This window comes from Mesocricetus auratus, unplaced genomic scaffold (genome assembly GCF_017639785.1).
Source record: "Mesocricetus auratus isolate SY011 unplaced genomic scaffold, BCM_Maur_2.0 Super-Scaffold_6731, whole genome shotgun sequence".
Taxonomy (NCBI): domain Eukaryota; kingdom Metazoa; phylum Chordata; class Mammalia; order Rodentia; family Cricetidae; genus Mesocricetus; species Mesocricetus auratus.
Genome location: NW_024429185.1, coordinates 16,556,569 through 16,579,803, shown reverse-complemented (window position 1 = coordinate 16,579,803; position 23,235 = coordinate 16,556,569). Strand labels below are relative to the sequence as shown.

At 35.6% G+C, this 23,235-nt stretch overlaps 1 protein-coding gene across 3 annotated transcripts in view; it reads left to right on the top strand.

Moving 5' to 3' along the window:
- Nucleotides 1-23,235, top strand: part of Glra3 (glycine receptor alpha 3) — a 146,072-nt gene that overhangs the window by 105,905 nt on the left and 16,932 nt on the right. For 2 of the 3 annotated variants that reach the window (XM_005075143.3, XM_040742270.1), the window contains exons 6-9: nucleotides 6,055-6,192; nucleotides 8,604-8,818; nucleotides 19,761-19,904; nucleotides 22,180-22,224. In XM_005075143.3, the coding sequence (XP_005075200.1) occupies nucleotides 6,055-6,192; nucleotides 8,604-8,818; nucleotides 19,761-19,904; nucleotides 22,180-22,224 (542 nt within the window). The remainder of the gene's footprint in view (nucleotides 1-6,054; nucleotides 6,193-8,603; nucleotides 8,819-19,760; nucleotides 19,905-22,179; nucleotides 22,225-23,235) is intronic. The other variant, XM_040742269.1, reaches the window with a different exon arrangement.

The window sequence follows — 23,235 nt, the reverse complement described above, 5'->3', positions numbered from 1 at the left end:
ACCATTCCCTAGGCTGTACAGTGAACTGTGTAAGAGTGAAGAAAGTTAGCAAAATAATCCACAAGCAAGCACACAGTGGGTGACTTTTTCTTCGGGACTATTCTTGACTGTGGATATAATGCATTCTTTCCTTGACTGCCCCATAATGATAGACTATATAATAAAATGTAAACCACATAAACCCCTTCTTTCTGAGTTGCTTGTAGTTGGGATATTTTAAATTAATTTTTATTTAAATTAAAAACAATCTTATTTTACATATCAATCCCAGTTCCCTCCTCCTCCCATCTTCCCATGCCTCTCACCAACCTCCCCATCCTCCCATGGGGGATCATCAGAGTCTGTCACATCATTTGGGGCAGGACCTAGGCCCTCCCCCATGTATCTAGGCTGAGAAAGTATCTCACCATAGGGAATGGTCTCCCAAAGCCCATTCCTGCACTAGGAATAAGTATTGATTACACTGCCAGAGACCCCACATACTGCCCAGGCCCCACAAATGACACCCATTCTCAGGGGGCCTGGTTCGGTCCTATGCTGGTTCCCCAGCTGTCAGACAGGGGTCTATGAGCTCCAATTAGCTCAGGTCAGCTGTTTCTGTGGGTTTCCCCATCATTGTCTTGACCCCTTTGTTCATCAGTGCTCTCTCTCTATAACTGGATTCCAGAAGTTCGACTTAGTGCTTACCTGTGACTCTCTGTTTCTGCTTCCATCAGCTACTGGGTGAAAAGCTCCATGATGGCATTTAAGGTAGTCATCAATCTCACTATCGGGAAAAGGCATTTAAAGTAGCCTCTCCAATATTGCTTAGATTCTTAGTTTGTGTCATCCTTGTGCATCCCTGGATATTTTCCTAGTGCCAGGATTCTCATTAATCCCATAATGGTTCCCTCTATTAAGGTATCTCTTTCCTTGCTCTCCTTCTTTATGCTTTCCCCAACTTGACCTTCCTGATCCCTTATGTTCTCCTCCCCCTCCCCTTAACCCCTCCTCTTTCTCTTACCTCCCCTCTGCTCCACTTGCCTGTAAGTTTCAAGATTTCATTGCCCACCTCCCCCTACCCCCGCACCCCTGCTGAGTAGCACTCCATTGTGTAAACATACCACATTTTCCTTATCCATTCTTCAGTTGAGGAGCATCTAGGTTCATTCCAGGTTCTCATTAAAATAATGCTGCTATGAGAATAGTGGAAGAGATGTCCTTCTGATGTGAATGTGCATCCTTTGGTTTTATGCCTAAGAGTGGAATTGCTGGGTCTTGAGGTAAAATGATTTCCATTTACCTGAGAAATCACCATACTGTTTTGTAAAACCCACCAGCAATGGAGGAGTGTTCCCCTTTCTCCACATCCTCTCCAGCATAAACTGTTGTTGGTGTTTTTGATTTTAGCCATTCTGACAGACTTAAGATGGTATCTCAGAGTTGTTCTGATCTGTACTTCCCTGATGGCTAAGGATGTCTTTCAACCATTTTATATTCCCCTATTGAGAATTCTCTATTTAGTTCTGTACCCTATTTTTAATTGGGTTATTGATGTTTTGGCAACTAGCTTCTTGAGTTCTTTGTATATTTTGTAGATCAGCCCTCTGTCAGGTGTGGGATTAGTGAATATCTTTTCCCTTTCTGTGGACTGCTGTTTTGTCTTGTTGACTGTATCCTTTGCCTTACAGAAACTTCTCAGTTTTAGGAGATCCCATTTATTAATTGTCATTCTCAGTGTCTGTGCTACTAGTGTTATGTTCAGGAAGTGGTCTTCTGTGTCAATTTGACAAAGGGTACTTCCCACATTCTCTTCTAAGAAGTTCAGTGTGACTGAATTTATGTTGAGGTCTTTGATCCATTTGGACTTAAGTTTTGTGCATGGAGACAGATATATCTATCAGCGATCTTCTACATATCAGCACACACCTTTTGTTGATTATGCTTTCTTTTTTCCATTGTATGATTTTAACTTCTTTGTCCTAAAAGATTTTATATTGGTGGGTTAGTAAAGTAGTTCTAAGCTTTTTAAAATCATTTCCAAACTTAAAATTAAATCACAACCATTTGTATTCAAAGTTGCACATTTGTTAATTCTTCTGGATAAAGTATTATTTTTTCATTGAGGAAAATAACACCTTCTTGACCAGAAAAAAAGAAAAATAAAAGAAATCCTAAGAGACTAAAAATACCTTCCTTTAACACTTTAGAAATTTTCTCTCTTATTGAAAATAACTTTTTTCTCACATATGATATTCTAATTATGATTTCCCTTTCCTCTGCTTCCAGTTCCTCCCTTTCTCCTCACTCATCATGACCCACATTCCCTTTGTTACTCATTAAAAAAAAGCAAACAGGATGCTAAAGGATGACAATAAAATAACATAAGATAAGACAAATTTAAACAAAATAAAAAGAACCAAGAGAAGTCACATGTAACAGATAGAGATGACTCACTCATTTATACACTACACTAAAACACTAAACTGGAAACACACACACACACACACACACAGAACCTATAGGGTAAAAAGAGGGACCAACAAAAATAAACAAACAAAAAAGCTGAAAACAGCCCTGATACATTATGAAAAAAGGAACCCCTAAAGATACCATTGAATTTTTCTATTGGTCATCTACTGCTGGGCATGAAGCCTTCCCCTAAGAGTAGTTTTCTTCCCCAGTGAGAATCCCTTCGTGAATATTATTTTTTCATTTGCAGGTGGTTATCAATTGTAGATAGCTTCTGGGTTACAGATGGGGCATGAGTCCACTTCTCCCCTCAGGTCTGGGACCCCATCTGGTGCAGACCTGCAGGCCCTGTTCATACTGCCTCAGTCTGTGAGTTCCTATGTGCATCTATCCTGTTGAATTAGAGGGTCTTGTTTTCTTGGTGTACTCCATCCCCTCTGGTTCCTGCACCCTTTCCACTTCCTCTTCTGCAAGGTTCTCTATGCTCCAAGGGGAGGTATCTGATGGAGACCTCCCACTTAAGACTGTTCCAAAGTGTTCCATTCTCTGCATAATGTCTGGTGGTGGGTCTCTGTATTTGTTGCTATCTGCTGCACAAGGCAGCTTCGCTGATGATGGCTGAGCAAGACACTGGTCTATGAGTACAACAGGATGTTTTATCAGAGATTTGTTTGTTTGCCTGTTTTTTATTTTAATTATTTTGATTTTACCCTAGTCCCTGGGGTATCTAGTCTTAGGTTCTTGGTTGTTCAAGCAGATTAGCAGAAAATTATTTCTCAGTCATCCAATTTTGGCTTGAAATTTCAGAATCTGTTATTCACAGAAACTATTACCAGTTTCCTTCCCATGGTATTTCCATAGCGTGTACAGTTTTACAAGTGGACTGTCAAGTACCTAGGAAACATTGTTAATGTATCATTTCACTTTTCAAGTAAAAATGATGTGTACACACACTCACACAAAACAAGAAGAAAATCTTGTTCAGTTTGTTCTAAATCAACTAGCGTTGTACCTTATATAGAGTAGGCAGACAAATGCTATATACAGGCTTCCCAAGTTGCCACACAGTTTACAAGGATAATTACATAAGGATCAGACTGTAGTAGATTAGTACCTGTTGCTAATGACAAGATCAAGGACACTCTTGAAGCATTGATTTTACAGAAAGGTGTTTACTACTTCATCAAGCATGAGCATGGTTAAATGAAAATGGCATTCTTTACCTAGGGATATGGCACTTAGGAACACACCAGCACAGCCTGGTGCCACTGCCTGTGTTGTGTTAAAGCATTATCCATCACTGTTTCAACATGGGGAAAAATATTAGAACAATGAAAATAACAAATAATGTGTTATTATGACCTTGAAAGTGCTTTGGGCTTTGTGAGTTGTATGATAGGATCTGGCTACTGTCATGTTATAAAGTACTATTTTGTGACATCACTTCCTTTATCTAAAGATATTTATCTCCTAATTTTACTTATAGGTATTTTTAGAAAGTCAATTTTTCAACTCAGAATTTAACCCAACACAAACATGTATTGATTTGTCAGATCCTTTCGTGTGCTTCTTTGTGCACTAGATCTGAATGAAAGGGCCATTTCTGTCATCTGTTATAATCCTTGTGTGCTTTTAGCTTATTTCAAACAAACTTGATTTGCCTTTTTCCTGAGGTTCTTTTTCTTTTGCGTTCCTCATTTGGGGACCATAGCTTTCAAGGTCAAACTCAAATGGAGCAGAATAACTTACTATGCGTTTATATTCGATAAATACTTGTTGAAAAGCAAGAATTGAGTCATCCATTTGCAGGTTTCACCATAGTCATCAAATAAAATTGAATGTCAAGTTCAGGTTAAAATCTCTGTTCTTTGTGTAAATTTTTTTCATTGTGAGATTATTATGCAATTCAAGGCAAATGAATTTATCACCTTGCTCTCATTACTAAGTCTGTTTTCCTTAATAATATTAGCTTCTATAAAGATTTGCTAGCCAAAGGAAAAGGATATTAAAGCACTTCAGACTCTGGGGAAGTGAATCTATTAAAGTGTGTTTGAAGGTTTACTGAGGCAATAATGTAATTAAGTTTCCTTCAACTCTCATTGGGTTACTCAGTATAAAGGAAATAAACTTTAAACATGGCCATTTCATTATTTACCTAAGGCTTTCAAGCTTAAGCCTCCTATGAGTTGCAAATAAACACAGTAATATGGCTGTAAAATGTCCATTCTTTAATCACTTGATGTGAACAGTTCTTCACCACAATAACAAGTTATATGTTCTCATATAAACTGGAAGAGAGAAAATTCGACCTTGGCTTCAATGGAATTTCAGGCAGCTAGTTTCTGTTTCCAAAAGATTCTACAAAGCTTTTATTATGTCAAAAGTGAAAGAAGTTTGACTTATCTTTTCATCCATCTTTCTAAATTGGGGCAAAAATAATCTCAAATACTTTGTCTTCTGTGATTCTTTGTATGGATTTAAGATATATACTTCAAATGGCAGCAGATGAAACTGGTGCTTATGTTTCCCTTATTAGATCATTGACAAATGTGCATCTGTGTTGGCTTTAAACAGAGTGTGACTTATAATGCATGTAAGAAAAATGATTTGTGGATAAGAGTGAATCGTTCTTACTGGGCTGTGATGGTGCTTGCCTTTAATCCCAGCACTCAGGGAGGCAAAGGCGGGTGGTTTTCTTTGTCCAAGGCCAGTCTGATCTACAGAGTAAGTTCCAGGACATGTAGAACTATACATAGAAAACTGTCTTGAAAAAAAAAACCAAAACAACAAAAAGAGTGAGTCATTCTTTTATTACCAGTCCAATCATTATTCATTATATCATTGAAAGACATTCTAGGATAAATAAACCAATAATTAGGTCTAGAGCAGTGGTTCTCAACCTGTGGGTCGTAACAGTTTTGAGGTTCCATATCAGATATACTGCATATTAGATATGCATTATGATTTATTACATTTATGAAGTAGCAGCAAAAACTAATTTATGGCTCAGGTCAGCATAACATAAAGAACTGTAATAAAGGGTCACAATATAAAGAAGGTTGAGAATGACTGGTCTAGAGAATAATGTAATTACATATCTATTTTTGATCCAAACTACTCAATGTGTATTTTTTTTATCATCTCTACCAAACAGAATAAACTTGCAGTTTCAGACCATTTTGTCCATGTTGGGACTTGGGACCCAGAAGCAGATTATATAACCTGAGGTGACTAAAGCAAGGAAGGCATTAACAGTTTACTGAGAGATATTTATATTTTAATTAATTTTCTAACCAGGGACTATTTGGCTTTATCAAATAGTCCTGGAAACTAAGGTAGCAGAATAATGTTTAAAAATGCTAAATTAATCAAAGAGCTTTCCATCCCTTGAAAGAATAAATACTATCTTCCATGTTGTGTTCTTTCAAGCCCACTTCATTTTCTTATGTTATGAAAATGGAATCAAGAAATGTACTATTCAGGGGATAGACTCTAGGTCTTAGTGATCCTCTCATTCCATGTGTTGACTATACAGAAAAGTTCTTATTGCTTCTATTTGAATGTCTGCTTTTGATATAAACATTTCTATAACATTTTGTCTAGTTGGGTACACAATGAATGATCTCATTTTTGAATGGCAAGATGAGGCACCAGTACAAGTGGCCGAAGGACTCACTTTGCCTCAATTTCTGTTGAAAGAAGAAAAAGATCTGCGATACTGCACTAAACACTACAATACAGGTAGAGACTGAATATTCTTCTCTATGATTATGATTTTGCATCTTACAATATGCAGATTATTAAAATTTCAATGTCATGTTAATTTTAACAGTTTTAGCTCATGGAATAGAAAATGAACAATTTCAAAATTTATGGGTGCTTTCCCTCATTGATTCTTGTCATATTTGATTTGTATGAGATCAAAGAAATGCTTGATTCTCAGTTACACTTGAAAATTCTTTATGGAGCAACACTTATAAACGTTTCATTTCTATAGAAAAATATTAAACTATTTTTGGATATAAACACTATATATGTTAACAAAAGGACTTGTTTTAAATAATTACATCATTTGCCATGCATTCATGTATTCAAAACATTTTTCCTATTTCCTATATTTTTAAATATTTTTATTAATTTATACTTTCAGTTACTTCTTGGACTGATAGAGGAACCCTTTTTCTTGATACCATATTAAATAACTAACACCAAGGATTAAGAAACTTTATGTGGTATTTATATCTTTAGGAAATTGATTCACTTCTCCTAATTGTTGTGGGCTGTTCCCATGAATTTATCCCAACTGCAAATGCCACTAAACTTTCACAAGTCAAGCTTCCCCTCAGTGTGATGTGTATATGGTTTGATGTTAGCATGCTAACATCATCTGTAACTCTTACTGTGTCTTTATGGTAAAGTATGATTCATTGTGACCTCAGTATTTTCGAGAACTGACAGCTCCATTTTCCTCCCATAAAGTCCCAGTCTCCCTTGTCTCCTTAGCCAACTCACAATATCTAATTCTTAATTGTCATTTTCAACTCACAAATTAATGTGTTATCTAACTTGTGAGCAAGTTCAAGGTTAACATCTAAGCATAAAATTAAAGAGCATGCAAGACAATGGCAGTGCCCTTGCCCATTTCTCTAATGACAGAAAAACTGATAACTTCATTTAGGATATGCTGTAAAGATTTCTAGAGGTAATATATAGCTGTACATTAGATTCTTCAGACTATAATCACAGACTACCATACATTTGGTAGATTATGCCAACATAATTTCATTCTCTCACAGCTCTAGAAGCTAAATACAAAATAATCACATAACAGAAAATATATGTTTACTTTGGAGGCTCCAAGGAAGGTTCCTTCCATGGCCTTTTCTTAGTTTCCTGTTTCTGACAACTCTTCGTTTTTGTTGACTTACATCACTTTAGTCTCTTTCTCCATAGTCACCTGCTGATCTCTGCATTCATGCGTGTCTCTGTAGCCAGATATCTCTCTTCCTATAAGGACATCAGTGATATTAGAATAGGGCCCCATTAACACAGAAAAGAATTCCTTGATTATATCTTCAAGTCAATTGTTTGCAAATGAAGCTATATTCACAGATTCTCTGAGGATGTAAATTTAAAAGGACACTGTCAACACAGAATAATAGATGACTCTGTAGACATCTGGGGGATAATTTTGATGATATAGGGTCAAGAGACTCATTTTAGCAGGAAGTACATTTGCCTACCTTTATATTTTTGCCCACAATTATGAGTGATTACTTCAAGCAATTAATTGGGTAGGAATTCTCCAGAAGACCTAGTTGTCTAGTATTTGTATGATATAAGAAATGAAAGTATCCTCAATTATCACTGCTCAAAAACCATATAAAAATTTCACTCATGTAACTAACTTGTATCAGAGGATACTTAAAGAGTAAACAATAAATCCAAGAATCAAATCACGTAGAAGGCAATTTATTTGAAGGACTGATAACAAAGTAGTAGAGATAAGTAAACATATTAATGTGATGTTGAGTCAAACATTCACAACATTTATTTGAAGAAAGAGGTATATAACACAGGTATAAAGGCATACATTTATACAGTGTGTGTAACTAATTTGTTTTTCACTGTGTTCTAAAATTATCTCAAAAGTTATTAATGCAAAATAATACATATTTAGTTTTCTGAAGCATTATTTATGAAACCACTAATCTTCCTTTGCATTTATCTCTTAGTGCTTATAGGAAGTGTAAAGTTCACTGAAAAAATAGCTCTGACTAAATAAGCATATGGAAGCTGCTGGAAAACAAAATGTAGATAACCTTTACATAATAAACATATATCTCAGAACAAGTGTTAGAAACTGAACAAAAAACAGATCTTTGAGCACTTTGACAAGTATGAAAAGCTATTTGAACATGAAAATAGGATTGCATACTAGTTCCTGGAAGAGTTCACTCCCTTGTCACATTGCTTCCAGATGCAAACAGAAAAAAAATAAAAGGAAAGGAAAAACCCAGTTTGAATGTGTCTCTTCGTTTTAGTAGAAATTCTTACAGTAAAATTATTATGAAAAGTAAGTCACATTTGACGGACGGCATGACAAAACCCGGCTTTTATTTAATGGTTGCATTTATTTTATGAACAACTAGGAAAGTTTACATGCATAGAAGTGCGATTCCACCTTGAGCGGCAGATGGGCTACTACTTGATCCAGATGTACATTCCCAGCCTTCTGATTGTTATTCTGTCTTGGGTCTCATTCTGGATTAACATGGATGCAGCCCCAGCAAGAGTAGCTTTGGGCATTACCACCGTGCTTACTATGACGACACAGAGTTCTGGATCCCGGGCTTCCTTACCAAAGGTAAGTGTCCTGAGGGGAAATGTGTCTAATGCATGCACAAAAATGTCAGATTGATCAAAAATTCATTAGGTGTATTCAACATTGATTCTTAAATCACTAAATCTTGCAAAATGAGGTTATTGAAGAAAATACTCAATAAATCACTGATATCTGCTATGTACATCATGTGCAATGGCTTCCTGTTATTTAAATATCAACAGTCATTAGATGCACCATGGAATTATTTTGTATCTGTATATTTAAATACTTATAATACATTGAAAAATTATTTAAATTGATATACATGGTGATTTTAAATGTGGGCACGATACATAGATACATGCACATATATACACATATTATTTTCTTAATATATTTTTAGAATATAAACTGAGACACTGATATCTGTATGCTTTGGTAATGTATTACCAAATTGCAAAATATTATGGTAATTACTCCCCATCAAGAACTGCATCATTTTTTGTTGGTGCTATGACCTGGTTTCCATTACTTTGTACCCCTACCTTCAAGCTCCTAGGCAACTGTAGGTCAGTAGGAAAGAGTGCTTATCTAAGGCTATAATTTGAGTGCATTGTAATTAAACCATTTGCTGTATAAAGTTTGTCGAAATTTCAATACCTCTCTCAATAAGACATAGTAAAAATAAATATGAGTTTCTGTTTATCTGCATAGCCAGATAGAAATAGAAAAATATTTTCTTCTTATAAGATAATTTCTAAGAAGCATCTATTATCTAAAGCAGTGCATCTTAACCTTCCTAATGCTGCAACCTGACCTTTTAACACAGTTCCTCATATTGCAGTGACCCCCAATCATAAAGTTATTTAGTTGCCATATCATAACTATAATTTTGCTACTGTTATGGATAATAATGTAAGTATCTGATGTGCAGGACATTGATATGAAACTCCCAAAAGGCTCTCAACCCACAGATTGAGAACCACTGATGCAAAGAAACCCCCTAAATTTTCCAACACAGCAAACTATTATTTTTCTTAAAATGATGAACTTCAACATAGTAAAGCAATATTAACTTATTGTGAACATTTGATGCTGTATCAGCTCCCTGAGATAAATTATAAATGTACGCACAGTCCCCTTAGTGTTTTCTATGAATGCATTCTAGTTCAACTGATTAAGTTAAACTGTGTGAGTAAATACACTTTGGTCACAAGATAATGCAAATGTTACATGAGATAGAAAAAAATGGTGTTGAACAAAGTCCACTTTTCTCAGCAAGAAGTGATGATTGTCTTCAAGATAATGACTTCCTTTATTGACACTTTATTATATCTTTTAAATAGTCCAAATCAATTTGTGGTTTTATAACATATTCCCCATGTGAAAATTACAAACTTGCTTATTTGTTTAACCTGGGTTTCAACGCGTATGCATTTGTGTATGAATGTCCTAAGGAGTCTGGGTGATAGTAGAAACTGCATGGTCAAATTTTAAAAGGAATTTACCCATATCTGTCTTATTTCCTGGGATATCAGGAAATGAAATCTAAGTTAGTACTTAGAAAAACGTCAGCATATTTCCATTTTAAGAGTTTACAGGTTTTATGGAGCACAGAAGACAAATATTCAGGGCACAGAATGGGGCAAGACTGAGAGAATTGAAATGTGTGAATAGAAAGAACAAGAGTTTTAGCATATTTACTTAGACATACTAGAATTCAGAAGGGCCAACTTTGAACATCCTGTGCAAACAAACATCATTAACAGACTGGATCAGTCTATTCAAAAGAACAGAATATCTCTTGAAATTGGAATTTAGATTGTTTCGGGGAAGGTTGTTTGTTTCTGTGTTTGAGGGCTAGTGGAGAAGACGCTGAGAATTCACCCGTACATTTCAGTCACCTAAAAGAACAGATTCATATCTGCTGTTTGAAATCTCAAAGAACTCACAAAAGTTAACCTTGATACTGTGACACCCACCCAAAGACTCTCAAATTCAAATCCCCACATCGTGTTATCAGTTTTCAAATACAGAAAAGCAGTCGTTCTTAAGAGGTACCAGTGTACATCATGAGTGGAAGAAGAGTTAGTGAAGTCACTCATGATTTTAACTCAAGATCTAGTTCAGATATGAACCCTAAAATGTCTGCTTTCTAAAGACTAATGATCAGCCATAGGAACTTTAATAGCATACACTTGTATCTATGCCAGTACAACTCCAGCAAGGATCTGAAAATACCTGTATTGAAAGGAAGTTCATCCAAACTCTGCTTCTTAACACTAAGTACGCTGAGTGAGATTCTTGGCCCTAAGAATTGTCTAGGTCTTATTTCATTATAATTATTCTATATAACAAGTAACAACAAAATTGTGTGTCTTTGTGTCATTTTTCTTACACAGGAAATTATGAATTATCTTGGTCTCTTCTAGGCTTCTTTGACATTGACTGAATTTTCAGCATCTGGCCTTGGTTTAGACTGCAGAGTAGTTAAGTTTGCTCCTTATGTCTCATTATGTAGTAACTATGGTTACCAGCCATGTGCCCCACCCTCTCAATTGGGAAATGCATGAACAGTAGGAAGCAAGCAGGTACAAAATTCCTTTTGGGTCAAAGTTGGCAAAGAATCAATTTCTGTTCTCATTCCACGAGTTATACCAAGTACCATGGCCAAACCCAAATAACCCAAGTTGATTAGATTGGGAGTGTATTCCATGAGCAAGGAAGCTTTGGAGAAGAAGAGAGAAAGAAATGGTTACAAACACTTCTATCTGCTAAAACTTTCTGTGTCTTTTCCTCAACTAATCTGTACAAATTATAAAAGGATACAAAAAGTAAGAGGGGATGGAGATTCAGAGGAAGGAAAATTCTCAGGGAGATTCTAGATGGGTCCCTCCCACTTTATCCCTATCACTCCAGCTATCTTATTTCCGAAAAGCTGCTACATGTAAAAAGACAAAGAACACTGAATGTCTAAAGATAGCTAATTAATTAAGTTTATCACAGAGGCCCAGAAACCTCTGGTCCACCACGATTGCAAATTCTAGACTAAAGGGTATTTAAGGGTTGAGAGACAGCACCTTGAACTTAGTTTCAGTTACTGTCCTCTCTTTCTTTCTTTCATTCATTCATTCATTCATTCATTCTTTCTTTCTTTCTTTCTTTCGTTTTTGGGGGTTATTTTGCTTGTGAAACACACTTTATGAGAAGTGAAGCAGCTTCAGGAGAAGATAAGACATCTTTTAGACATTTCCATCCTCAGAACCTAATGTTGCATGTGTGTGTGTCTACTGAGTACCACATGCACATTTAAACAACATGAGTTTTTCAACTATTTACTCAATTCTTAGTTTTAAAGAGCAAGTGAGTACGCCATTTTCATTTTTCTGATGTAGCTTGAAAATTCAGTTGCAATAAACTTTACCTCTGCTTGTCTCTGTTTTACTCCAGAGTACCACGAAATTAATTGAAAAAGAACTTAAAGCTTGCAATTATCTCCCTCATCGTATAAGGAAAACAATAGCTCTTGAAAAATGTAAAAATAGTTTCATTACCAAGCATAGAAGTAACTATTGCTGATATAAAATTAAAGCGAATCCTTATGTTTCCTTAATGATTTTATTATGCTGGCATACAGATTATTGTGGGTTATTTAAATTGAAAAAATAAAAGATGAAAATGAAAGGAGATATATTTACTGTGGGTTTCTTAAAATTAATTAGCAAACACTCTCAATGGTCTAGAAAATACTCAATGGATTTAAACAGTAAGTTATATATCTGTAGCAATATAAATGGGCCAAGGGGAGCATATAGTAATCAAACTTTATCATTACAGCAGTGGAAAGCTATTCCAGTCAGCAGTGTGTTCTCCTTACGATTTAAATACAAAATACAGTTAACTGATAATACTTCAATAAATTCTGGAAAAATATAGCACACGGGGGTTCACTTATGCTTTATTATTGTAACATAATATCCTAAACTTGATTTTCATTTTATGATAGGACATAAATGTGAGCAAAATACTCAATACATTACTAAAAATTTTTACTTGAATAATATAAGTATTTATACATGCTAATTTTTGAAAAAGAGGAAAAAGAAAACTGAACAGAAAATGAAAGAATCATTTACCCAAATCTTTATAATTACATATTATACAATGCATATTAAATTAAAATGTTTTAATTCTGTATAAAAATTCCCCATGACTATGATTTCTAAGCATGGATGAGTCCATAGAAGATGAAATGATGGGTATTTCTTGTTGTCTTTATATCTTGCTATATTTACTAGGCTTACTAAGTATAAAATTTGCAATTTCATAAACATTTTCTTTCCACTTGACATATAGACAGAGCTGCTGTATTTTTTCAATTTATTTATTTTTACTTTTGAGATTATAACTACACCATTTCCCCTGTCCCTTTCCTTCCCTACTTTCTTTCAAATTCATGGCCTTTTTTCACTGATTGTTTTTATATATATATACATATATATATCTGTAGTATATATATGCATGTATACATATATATATTAAGTTTAAGTAAAATTCCAAAGTTTACATTTTCATGACAACACCATAGAATGACTTGATGATAAAACTAAATTTAAAAAACAAAACCTGCATATGCAATTTTGAGACTAATTTTCACCTAAAATTCTCCTTCACTATATACTTTACTGAACACATATATATGTGTGTTTATAAGTATTTACATATATATACATATATATGTATATATCTCTCAGAACCATATTTATGAACTTCCTAAAAGACAAAATGAGACAATTGTACCTTTGTTGAGAGAAAGTCCTTGGCTCAAAAATAGGTACTTAAAAGACCCTTATAGGCATCATCTGTCTCCAAGATTATCATAAAGTAACACTCTAAGAAAGATGGTCATAATAAGTAGGCAGCTATAGAACAAAATCTCTAGCATGTAAAACAGGAGCAAGAAATCACACACTCTTAATTTAACATCAGATGAATTGGTCCAAAGTTAATAGATTGTGGATGCCAGAAAGTCTACTGGCACCCTCTCAAGAACCATCTCTAGTGACATCTAGATTTATTTTACATTTTCATGTAAATGTTAGAAAACATTAGTCACACCTGATGGAAGATAGGAAGGCAGGGCTCTGGGACTTGAAACTGGAATGAGAGTTAACCATGACCTTAACCATCCTTTTGTCTTTCCCTGGTAGCACTTTCAGAAGTGCCTCAAGGATGACTCTAGTCACTAGAAATAATTCAACTCAGGACAAAAGACTTCTTCATTGCCTTTTGACTCTTTTATTAAATTTCATTTTACGTTCCAATCACAGGTCTCCCTCCCACCCCTCCTCTCACCCACTCACATCCCCACAGTCCACTCTTGCTCATGAGTAAGGGCTCCCATGAGGAGTCAACATGGTCTGGTACAATAGGTTAGGGCAGGGTCCAACCCCTGCATTAAGACTGAGCATGACATCCCACCATAGGCAATGGGCTCCAACAAGTTAGCTCAAGTACTAGGTTTGAATAGTGGTCCTACTGCCAGAAGCCCCTCAGATAGTCTAAGCTTCACAGCTGTCTCCCATATACAGAGGGCCTAGTTCCATCCCCTGGAGTCTCCACAGTTGTAGGTCTAGAGTTCTTGAAGTTTCTGTGAGCTTGGCTCAGTTGTCTCTGTAGATTTCTCCATCATGATCTTCATCTCCCTTGCTCATTTATTGGCATTTTATCTCTTAAAGTAAAAACCTTCAATATGACAAACGTAGCATAAGAAGCATTATGCATTTACTATATGTCTGCACATAATCAGAGTGACTGCAGCTTCAGTGCAATCACCGAGAGTCACCTCCCCCAAGGCTATGAGTTAAAAACCCCAGGACGTCAAAGCTCCAAATATCTCACCTCCATCACTAGCTACTGCCTAATGCTCTTCGTCAACACCAACTCAACTTGCTTTAGCTTATGCTTTAAAGCACTGTTTATTATTTCTCTTTGTTGAAATTATTTCATCTCTGACATTAGATAATATTTCTCCTATAATCATTACAAAAAGGTTAACTTTTTATGCTGGGTCTCACATCGTAGTGAACAAACTAAATAATCAAGTAAATTTCATAGAGATCAGCAATAAAAACCCTAGAAAACAAAGCAACATATAAACAGACAAATTCCCAGCATATTTTGAGAAACACATTTGTCTGTATGCCTGATCCACTTTCTTATTCCACAGTCAAACTGATCCATCATGGTTCTCTTGACATTTCTGGAACTGGGGAAAATCTACAAAGATGGATGGCAGTTAGAGGAAGAACAAAACAACTTACCCAAAGGCATACACTGCAATGTTCTGTAATATATATTTCTTTTTTAAGAAAAATAAATTTAGATTGAAGAAAAATTGGCAAGGCGTTAACTCTTAAACAACCCATGGAAAATTGCCTTATAGATAGATGTCTGCATGGAGGCTTAGGTTTTACTTTAATCAGTTTCCAATTCTTAAAATTTAAGCTTTTAAATGCATCTAAATTTTTGTGTGTGCAAACAACGTATGAGTGCCAGTCTGAGTAATAATTAGCAATCCACAGCCAACATATCTTCATTCATTAATAAACTGTCTCTGTGAACTTCGGTGTAGGGATTTAATGGCCTCACGGTAATGCTTTTGACCAGCTTAGGAGGTGATTGCAAAGGCATGTGTCTAGGCAGGCCTTTTAACCTGAGCATATGGTTCCATATCTACAATGCTGTTTCTCCAATGTGCTTGTCAGACAACAAAGATAAAAACATTGCTCTTGAGTGGTATTGTTGTAATCTTGCACAGGGGCACTGAACTTATGAACTATTGCCCATTGATAGATACAACGTATCACTCAAGATCAGAAAGAACAAATGAAATGATTTCAGGACTAAATCCACAAATAAGTTACTAACTGGAAGAGGGATGAGCACTGTAGTAAAATTATCAATGCTAAATGCACTCTTCCTTCTCTTCCTGCATCTCTCCTTTCCTCTATTTATCTTTCTCCCTGTCCCTCCTTCTCTCCTGTGCCCTCTCTCCTCATCTTCTTCTTATGTTCTATTTCTACTCCATCCTCTCTAAAGCAATATGGTTCAAACAAAGTCATTTCATAGGTGAAAAAACTGGGAGCCTAGAAACCCTTTACTCTCTTTTTTTAGACAGCTGTGTTTCTTTGATTAAGAAGTTCTCCATGGCAGCATTGCTATGACTAGTTTTTGTACTGCCTTAGGACTGATTTACTATGCTCTCCCTGACAGTATGGATTTTAAAAACTTGGCTACATTTCAGGCACCCCCTTCCCTTCAGTCACCACGATTGATAACTTCTTTCTAGGAGGCAATGTGTTTGGCTCTTCAGTGAAGCTTATCTTACATTATCATCTTAAAATATCGTAACTCCTGAGCACATGGGGCTTCTTGCATTTGTTTCAGAATGAAAAATAGAAAAACTTTTTTCTGACTTTCTCTGACTCTAGTGTAATGCTGTGTTGCTCCCTCTGGATTTCCACCTCGGGTACTAGGGAAGTTTGGCAGTTTTTGTTTTGTTTTAATTTGAGGCTGATTCTGAGTAGTTCTGGTTGCTGAACTTTAACCAAAATGACCCATGCCCCCTCAAGCCTGTACCATTAATCACCCAAACTGACAAGCACAAGTGCCCTGCATTTCCTCCACCACTCTGTCACAAGACAGATTTACAGTGACAGCACACCTCCAGGACCACACTTCAACAAAAGTGGACATGGTACATGTAATTTCCAGCCAGTGAGATTTCCATGCTGTCTATTGACATATTATATCATAGGCAGATTCTCATCAAGCCAACTTCCATTATTTATGTTTTAAAGTATGAAACATAGAGAAATTTGTGTTTAGGCAAGTTCCCCAAGTATAATTTCTATCCAAGACTGAGGTGGCTTAGTTCTGTCTGGCATCCAAACTCATCAATAATGATAAAATTTAGTCATATATGTTCTATGTTATTTGTAATGCAAATGTTCTCTATTTTCTAATTATAACATTAAGATAAATGTGCAGTCTATAGAACATATATTATAAACCTTCAAAACATTTAATACTTAATAATTCTTTGAGAAATTAATACAATGACCTTTGATCAATTTTACCCCTCACTCATTCTCGTAACTCCTCCAACACACATCCCCATCTCCCTACCCAATCCAACTTCATGCCTATTTTTCTAGCTTTTGAGATTATAACATAGTCATATAATTTCCCCATGTCCTTTTTCTTCATATGTCCCTATCCCCTTCCTCTCTCCAACCTCCCCTACACCCCATATATCTTCCGTTGCTCTCTTTCGAGGTCTTAAACTATATACAAAAGACTACTGGTAGCTAATGAATGCTGAGAGTAGAAGAAATAGTTTTCATGACATTTTTTTTCAATGATCCACTGAAGCCAGTTTGTACTGTCTACATACTCTTGGGTGATAGATAATTCACTGGAGTGTGGTCAGCCTACCAGTAACTATCAATTTAATGAAAACTGACTCCCACATCTCCAGAAGTGAGTCCTCAACTATTCATAGTGCCACAATTACGGTAGAGGTTCATGAATCATTCCCTCTTCTCAACAGAATGTTGACTGGCTTGATTTTATGCAGGCAAATGCAGTTGTTAAGAGTTCATAAGTTCAGTGTTCCTGTCATGTACAGAAAACACTACTCCATACTGGTCCTCCCAGACCTTTAGCTCTTACAATCTTTTGTGCTCCTCCTCTGCAAATATCCCCCAGCCTTGGGTACTGGTAATATAGGTGTCCCATTTAAGGCTAAACACTCCACTGAGACTAACTGTAAGTTATCAAGTAGACAATGCCTCCCTAGATTAATATAAGTTCAGTAGACTGTGATCTCCTTGGTTTTAACTAGATGAAAACCCTTGCTACATTTTATGTCCTCAGGGGGACTCATCACTGTATTTTGAAGAATAAAAAGTTTTTCCAATTTTAAGTTTTGATTCTCTTGATCCAAAGATATTTTGTTTCTCTCAAGTAAATACCTGGACCCCACCCATTTCCTTTCTCACAGTGTCTGGTAGTGGGGATAGTCTGTGTTTAAGATCAAAGCAAACAAACATGTAGGAACTTTGACTTTTATCTATTAGGGAGAAATTAAAGATGAAAGTCGACACAAAATGAACTCCAATTTACAATGTTGCTCTTAATTTTTAGTGGTAATTTAGTCTAAACTGGGAGGAAAGAGAATAGTAGACCATATTTATGGTCTCCAGATGTACATTAATTATTTACAAATCATCACCTTTGAAATTGGTAGTTCTATGACTTTAAGCAAGTATTTAACTAGGCCTCAATACCACCTCTGCAGTGAGGAGCTTTGCCTCTGGTTGTGAAAAGGCAGAGGAGGGTAGTGAGAAGTGATCTTCTATTATGAACACTTAGGAAAAGATTTCCTGAGAAAGTAGCTTATGCTGTCTTCTGAAGAATAAACAGGAGTACCTCAAAGGGAATATTCCAGACAAATGTAAAGGCAAGTCAAAAGTTCCTAAGGCAGGAAGAAAGAACTTGTTGGGTGTTTTCAGTTTCCAAAAACTCAAAGGGAATGGAAGCTAGGACATAGTAAGAAAGTGGCAAACACCAGTGATTAATGCATCCCCAAAGACATTCATATCTAGTGTAGTCTCCTTTGCCCAGTCATTCTTCCATCATTCCATATTTCCTTTGCAAGAGTTCTACTTACATAGTTTTGTTATACATTCCATACTTACTTGCTTCAACATAACATCCATTAATGATTTCTATTTCACCAATACAAAAAAAATAGAACTTGATTCAAATCATTGGCATTTAATAAATATTGGATGAAAGGGTTAAAAACAAAATGGGTTACATTGATAAGAAAGATAAACAAAGGGTTTTATGTGACCTGAAATAACTTTGAGCCTTTAAATTCATGATGAGAAAATACTGAGTTTTAGCTTGAAGACAAGGCAGTCAGATTTGCCCTTAAAAGTAACCTCAAATATCATATCTGTGAGACTTGAGAGTTGGCTTTGTGGTTAGGAGCACTGGCTGCTCTGCCAGAGGACCTGGTTCAAACTCAGCATTCACATGACAGCTCATAATCATCCATGACTCCTATTCTGAGGAATCTGATACCCTTAGATAAGGAGAACACTTCGCCTGTGGGATGCTGGTTGAGGACAATTAGGATCCCAGAGAGTGGCTGGACCAATGGATACAGTCACAGTGCCAGAGACAATAATGAATGGTAAAGGAGCAATGTGGTTTTCAGGAATGAGGCTTGGAACAGGAGACAGCTGTTTCCAAGAGGGCACAGGCTGAGCTGGTTTTCAACAGTATTAATTAACATATTTTTGAGCCAAATTTCTCACTTTTAATGGAAGATGTGACTGAAAACCACAAAGGCTAGAATAAGCCCTAACGTGTTGAAATAGAAACAGAGATACTAGAGTGTATTCATGTTTAAAAGATGGATGGAAAATAGATTTATTGGCAGATAGATTATATGCAAGTAGATAGATGATAGATATATATAGCAGATTCTCTCTGTCTCTGTCTCTCTGTCTCTGTCTCTCTGTCTCTCTCTATCTCTCTATCTCTCTCTCTCCCCTCTCTCTCGTGCACAAAATCATGTTATCCTCAAAGATAATTAGATAATTTGACTTCTTCCTTTCCTATTTGTATTCCCTTGATGTTTCATATATAGAATATTTCCCCGTTTTTTCTTATGTTTGAATTAATGCCAAACTTGCAAATAATAGCAAAATATATTCAAGTCCTATAATTATAACTGATCCATAACATTTGTAAAACAAACAATATCTTAAAGTTCTTAGTGACTAGATTCTTTTCACTTATTTATAAAATATATTCAGAATCAGAAAATAACAATTGTATTTTTGAAGGCAGTAGCAACCAAAGTTAATTTTCTTGCTCTTTTTCGCCTTGTTTCTCCCCTGGCCAGGTTTCATATGTCAAAGCTATTGATATTTGGATGGCAGTATGCCTCCTTTTTGTGTTTTCAGCACTTCTGGAGTATGCAGCAGTGAATTTTGTATCAAGACAACACAAAGAACTTCTGAGATTTCGACGGAAGAGAAAGAATAAGGTAAGCAGTTACTTTTATTAGGTTTAATGGGATATCAATTTGCAATGCATAGCGATTTGTTGTGTGTGATGCAAATGTACAGGAGAGAAATTTGGGTTGGGGACTAAATGAAATGATATTCTCTCATTTTTGTTCAGTTGAAAAAATGTGCAAAGATCATTTCTGGGTGAAATCATAGTATTGAGTTATACTTGTGTAGCATATCTGGTGCCATGATATGCTTTATCAAGGGTCTTAAATATATTTCCAAGAACAATATCACTTATGCTTCAGTTGATAAATATTTCATCTCCTACTTGCAATGCTAGAGTATTCACGAAGGCATCTCTTAATGCAGACATAAGATTTAATTATAAAACTTGTTCTTTTTTCTGAGCTAATTGATTGTTTCCATAAAATATCATATAAATATTATGATGATGAGTTCATGCAGTATAATTTTCTTCTTATGCTCATTTTCATATTTAAACATTTTGTTCTGGTACATTCTGGTAAACAAAAAGTAAATGCTATTGCTGCCTTGGTAATATCTGATCAAAGATGGACACCCAAGAAAATGCATTAGGAGCATTAGGAAGTCATAGAAAGTTGTGGAAGGAGCATGCTAGCTGAATTTGGTTGTCTACAATGTGTTTGTTCTGCCGTTAAAACCTGTTAAGACATCTTCCTTTATGGATAACATGATTTTGAGTAACCTTCTTTCCTTTATAAAAACAGAATTTCTCTCAACAGTAGATCTATTGTTTACTTATTACCATGTAAATGTGCCAACTGACAACTTAAAGGAAAACCTTTGTTCAACACAACACTGTCAGAATCATATAAAAGTATTGCCACAGTCCTACATAATGAGACATTTAAATAAAAAAAAACCTTAAGGACAATGGTCTGGCTTATATGGTATAAAATGTTAATGATTTTTAAAGGATTAATGGTTTATTAATTATTTACTGTTTACATTTATTAAACATTTTAAAGCAAAAGAAGCTCTGTCTCAGCTTAAGTGCACTTAATATTAAATATATTCTAAGGCAACTGACTTCTAAAACTTATCAAAAACCCAATAAACATCCACAAATATTGTAGGAAAGGGGAATTAGCACTGAGACAATATCATACTGGACATAAAGCAGCACTCAGTTTTCCATTTGTTAAGTTTGCATGGAAACAAAACAGTATCATTCACCTGTTAAAATGCATTGTGATGAGGATATTAGCTTTCACATTGGCCTCCCACCTTCCCCTGGTCTTTGGTCAGTTACGGTTTTGTCCTCCTCTTACTCCTGTTCTCTCTCCTCCTCCACTTCTTCCCCCCCTCCCCTCCTCTTCCTTCCCTTCTTCCTGACTCATCCCCCTCCTCTTTCTCCTTTACCACTGCATTCCCCTCCTCCTCCCTTCCTGCTTCTCCCTGAATCTTCACCCCTTCCATCCCTTTCTCCTCATCACCTCTCTCACACAGACTTTTGCTGCCCTTTCTCTCCTGATTCTTAGACTGACGAAAACAGTTTGAGGCGTCCAAGGCTTCACAGGGCCGAAGCGCATGCCTTTCTTTCCTGCTGGTGACTGATAAGATTTTCCCGATCACTATTTTTTGTAATTCGGCAACACTCAGTTTCCTTACCATTCGTATTTGATTTTTACACTTTTCATTTCCATTTCTTTACTTGTTTTTGTCTTTCCTATCTGCTGTAGCACACCTCGACCACAGGCTACATAGGCTAGAAATGAGAAGTATCATGCATATGCTATCGAATAGGAAAAGACTGCTATGTCATCATCACTCCACCCTCAACAAAACTGATAATGAACCAGACCACAATTTAGATATTCAATTCTGATTCCTCTTTTCAAGAGAAATTTTGACTGAAGTGCTGCTTTCTTCAATTTTACCACATGTAGGAGTGAGATAAAAATATTTGATGTACTTGATGTCCATTACTGTTTAACTCACAGCAAAGATTAATGTGTTCAGAAACGGGTGTACCAGGAAAAATTAGAAAGAAATGCAATAATAATAATGGTTTATCATTCTCTCCTCACCACTTGAAATATTCAGGCAGCATATGTGACTAAGTATAATTAAAATTTAATGCAGAACAAAGCCACTTATTTTTAATTTAATGCTTTTAAATAGATACTTTGTATTTTTGAACATCAATGAATTGATACATATGTATGCTAAAATGGTGTGTGTGATTAAAGTCAATTGTGTAATTATAAGTGACTTGACTCTCTGGTTTCTCAATCCCTTTTGGTCCGCTTTACCTTCCCACAGACAGAAGCTTTTGCACTGGAGAAGTTTTACCGTTTCTCAGACACGGTAAATTGACTTTCTTAACTCTAAGTAGAGGAATGTGATCATCTTTAAAACGCAGACAGCACATTCTGCTCTGAGGCAGTGTTTGGTGGGGAAACACAGTCCCTTTCCTACTTAAAGCTAAGCAAACATCATTTCTCTTTAGCTAGGAACAGTCATCTCTTCTAGGAGTTATACTCTTGTCTTTCCCTGCTCAATGAAAGGCTAAGTTAGGATTCATTTATTCATAGTTAAATATAACTGGTCAAAGTGATTTTAAACATATATATTTTAAAATATTATATATTTCTTACAGTGTTCATCACAGGGGAAAATCATAGAACTGGAAAAAATTAACTTAAAATATATGGGAGCTGTGTGTGGTGGAACACACTTTTAATCCCGGCACTAGGAAGGCAGAGACAGACAGATTTCTGAGTTAGAACCAGCCTAACCTACACACCAAATTCCAGATGAGGCAGACCTATAAAATGAGACCAGATTCACTAATGAATAAATAAATAACAATACATAAGCAAGAAAATAAATAGAAAACTTATTTATACACACAATTCTAAGAGCAGCTGTACAAGCAACCTGAGAATAAGGTTCAAAATGCTTTTGTGCTGTCTGTGTATCTTTAGAATATGTTCTTTATGAGATTATGTATAGACATTAACAAATTTGTTTTAACTAGAACACCTTTTCAAATTTATAAATTAAAATATATAGATATATCACAAAGACACACATCCAAACATGATGTGTAAATATCTAAGAAGGAAATTTACAGTATTGGTCTACAGGTGTTTTATAATTGTACCAGAGGCAAATATTTTGTCTGAGAAATTGCATTATAAATAGTATAGTTTGCTAAACTGGAATTTTGGGGTAAATTATATTTTAAAGCAGCTCCCAAGATGCATTCTGCTGTGTGTTCTTAATGTCCCCAGTTAAGAATCTTGCAAATGAAATAACATTAAATGAAGCCTTTTACCATTTCAAATTTTCTTCCATACTATTTTGACCCAGTAC